Below are 3,319 nucleotides of genomic sequence, written 5' to 3' on the forward strand. Positions count from 1 at the left end.
CTTACATCTGGGCCCATTTCTTAACTCAATTTTCACATCAGATACACTTCCCTTGCAGTTTTGAGTGTTTCAAAAGAGAGAAACATCAAGTAAAAGACTCTCTTTCATCTTAGTCTTGCACAAAAATCATTTGCATTGTAGATTTTTGAGTGCTTTCCATGGTATAGAGTGCATTCCAGGAGTGTTAAAATATGTGGTTCAACCCCTAAGATCCTAGATGTTCCATTTCTACGGTAACTTATAAAATTCGTAATTTTATTCAGTATTCTTTTTATCATACGATCAAAAAAATAAAAACATAAATGTACTACTTTAGGCATATTTCTTATGGCATACCAAGAGTATCAAATGCTCTTCTTTCTCTACTGAAAAGAGCACATATTGGTGAAATCTACTTGACTGGGAAATTGTTTTCTCTGTTCTCCCACTTGCATCATATAACTGCCCCCATCCTGAAAAAGTTCTTTGCTTAGAAACAAGGATATGGCTTTTATTTGGTTATTCTTGTAAAGTTTTGTTTTAAATAAATGAGCCATCTGAGGAGGAGAAAGACCTGTGAAAAAGCTGTGGGTTGCTGGTAATGTAGTAAAAGAGGAACTGAAGGATCTTCTAATTGGTAGTTATTCGCAGCGTTCTCAAAAGATGGAGGCTGAATGTGAGTGGATTGGTTCACAAGTGAAACTTCTTGTGGTATGCTCCCCATTTTCTGAAATTTATTATTACATATCCATCAGCATTGAATACATGGACAAAATTTCTACACAAACGTGAAAATGAAAAGAAACAATGTATAGAACAAATTCAGGATTTTAATCCTACCTCTAGTTCATTCATGGAGTCATCGATATCCACTCCAAAGTCGTATAACGTGGGATACACAGAAGCAAGCTCCATGGAAAGAAACTGCACATGATGCAACAAATGCTGCATTAGAATCACTCTAGATGTGCTACATAAGAAGGGGGACTACAAATTCATCACTTATATTTACCTCAACCTGGTTCTGCAAAGATCGAACATAGTTAATTATCGCATCCAGCATAACGGCCTTTCCGGTAACCTACAGATCAAAAACACCAGCAAATATTTTGGTAAAGTGTATTTAAATTTAATCCATGTATACAAAGTAGTGCATTACATAGAGAAGCTTCACCTTATCGCAGCCAGGAACAAGGCCTTGCAACGTCTTCATTCTCACTCCTATCTTCTCCCTTCTGGCCTGAAAATCCATTTGACATGGTTCAGGCCACGAGTTTTATCTAAGAAATCAATTTGGTCAAAATAGTAAAAAAAATGTGTAGAGATCTTGAGGATTACCCTTTCTGCAAGGCTGTGACAATCTGTTGCTTGACCTCTCCTGGCTCTTACGTAAATGTACCCTGCAGGGGGCTCTTCACAAGCCTTTGTGGCTTTGGAATCATCATCTTTGGGCTTCTTATCCTCTTTTCCCTTCAACTCACCATGGGGTTTTCTCTGCTTTATATCCTCACGGCATGAAATAGTACTTAACAAAGAAAAGAAGATATATCTGAAAGCAAGAGTCACGAAAGATTCACAAGACTAAAGCCTTTTACATATGGTTTAGGATTTCTGCTCTCCTTACCTTGGATCGACCAGAAGACAAGCAAGTCCCGTATCCATTCTTTCTTTTCTTCCCCATGGAGCCTTGTTGTTCGCGGACATTCTCATCACGGGGTTCAACTACCACCGAGGAAAGAGTCGTCTCGCTCTCAATCGAAGGAGCTTTTGAGGAAGTGTCAAGAAAGCTGCTGCTCTGATGGACTCTGGCATCAGTAGCCGAGACCTCTAGGATGGCTTCAGGAGAGAAATAGGAAGGGAAGGAAGAAGAGGAGATATTGCTCATCCCTCCAACTTGCTGTTGGGGGAGAAGCAACTCAAAGGGGTTGGTTGGAAGTACAGGAGAGTCAAGAAGGAAAGGGTAGTGCTGCTGGTATGAGAAGGCTTCCATTGTGGGGAAAATTAAAATCCGAAGAGAGATGGCAGTGCTTGCAGAGATCAGATGAGCAGTAAGCAAGGATGCGTCCAGTCGCAGGTCTGGCCTGGGATATATGCAGGTTTTGGGGGCTCGGGGAGAGAGAGGCCCCATGCAAATATGTGTACGTTCGACGGAGAGAGAGAGAGAGAGAGAGAGGCCCCATGCAGGCGTGTTGAATGGTCCTTACCAATTCTCTCTTCCTTCGTCCGCTGTTAGTTTTTGACTGGTCTTGCCAATTATATCTTCCCCTCTTCCCGTCTGCTTCCGAGTTTTGTACGGCCCAGAGCCTTGGCTTGGTCGGCTACTAAAGTGCCAGAAAGATCGATCGGTTCTTGCGGTAACTCCCAAAGCCCTTCTTGCTTTGCTGTGTAGGGTCATCTGCACCGAATGCACCGCATAATGCTGCATCATGGCTAACCTTAAAAGGTAAAGCAATTTTATATGACAGCCATGTAGCACTCTGTGGTGCAATCCATAAAGGATCCATGCTCATTTTAATATTATAGGTTTCTCCAACCTTCGGGAGAGAAAATTGAGTTCAAAGAGTTGACTTCCTTTTTTTTTTTTATTTCACATCTATGTTCCAATATTTACTTAATATCTTAACTTCTTTAGACATCTATAACTTATCATATGATAAGGTTATATCAGTAACTATTATTTTAGCCGATTAATAGTAGCATCATCAGATGGAGGATGGATCTATCCTTAAACCTTCGACAACCATGAAACAAAAGCTTGGGAAGAAAATTTCCTGAGAGGACATGGCAGCCAATAGCTGAAGGAAAACAAGGCTAGGATTGTGGAACAATAGGAAGTGAAAGGAGGGAAGAGCCCTTCTAACTCTTCTAGGTAGGCAACCAAATGTGTTGTATTACTTGCCATTGTGTAGGAGTTCCATATCTTAAAGGAAGCGAAGATATTACCCAAAACAGCTAACCAAAAAAATATTATTGGAATTTCATGACTACATCACTATCCAAAATCTATTTAGTGTATAGCTAGTTTAGGTCAGCATAGATTCTCACGAAACCCAGCGAATCTAAAAAAGATGACAATGAAGCCCAGAGAGTTGCAAGACCAAATGAGAATCTCTCTCTTATTTTTATCATAACACTACACAAAAAAGGATAACTACTGACTCTTATTTGCCGACGCTTGGAATAAGCGTCGGCAAATGCTAATGACGACGCTTAAAAGCGTCGTCGAAGTTGATATTTAATTGACGATGCATTTAATGACACTTTTTAGCGTCATTTTAGCCCCACATCGACAGATCTGAAAAAGAAATAACTCTTTATATAGCCAAACCCAATCACTCCG

At 40.3% G+C, this 3,319-nt stretch overlaps 1 protein-coding gene across 1 annotated transcript; it reads right to left on the reverse strand.

The window, feature by feature from the left end:
* Window positions 1-553: 553 nt before the first annotated feature.
* On the reverse strand, window positions 554-1,969 carry LOC108511519 (transcription factor bHLH137-like; the record flags this gene model as incomplete). The annotated part of the gene is made up of 6 exons (XM_026807035.2): window positions 1,604-1,969; window positions 1,318-1,473; window positions 1,154-1,219; window positions 992-1,060; window positions 820-903; window positions 554-706 (listed from the first exon to the last, which is right to left on the reverse strand). Coding segments are annotated over exons 1-6 (894 nt in total), but the record flags the coding sequence as incomplete, so codon positions are not given.
* Window positions 1,970-3,319: the final 1,350 nt, after the last annotated feature.

The sequence above is a fragment of the Phoenix dactylifera genome, unplaced genomic scaffold, assembly GCF_009389715.1.
Source record: "Phoenix dactylifera cultivar Barhee BC4 unplaced genomic scaffold, palm_55x_up_171113_PBpolish2nd_filt_p 001466F, whole genome shotgun sequence".
Lineage (NCBI taxonomy): Eukaryota > Viridiplantae > Streptophyta > Magnoliopsida > Arecales > Arecaceae > Phoenix > Phoenix dactylifera.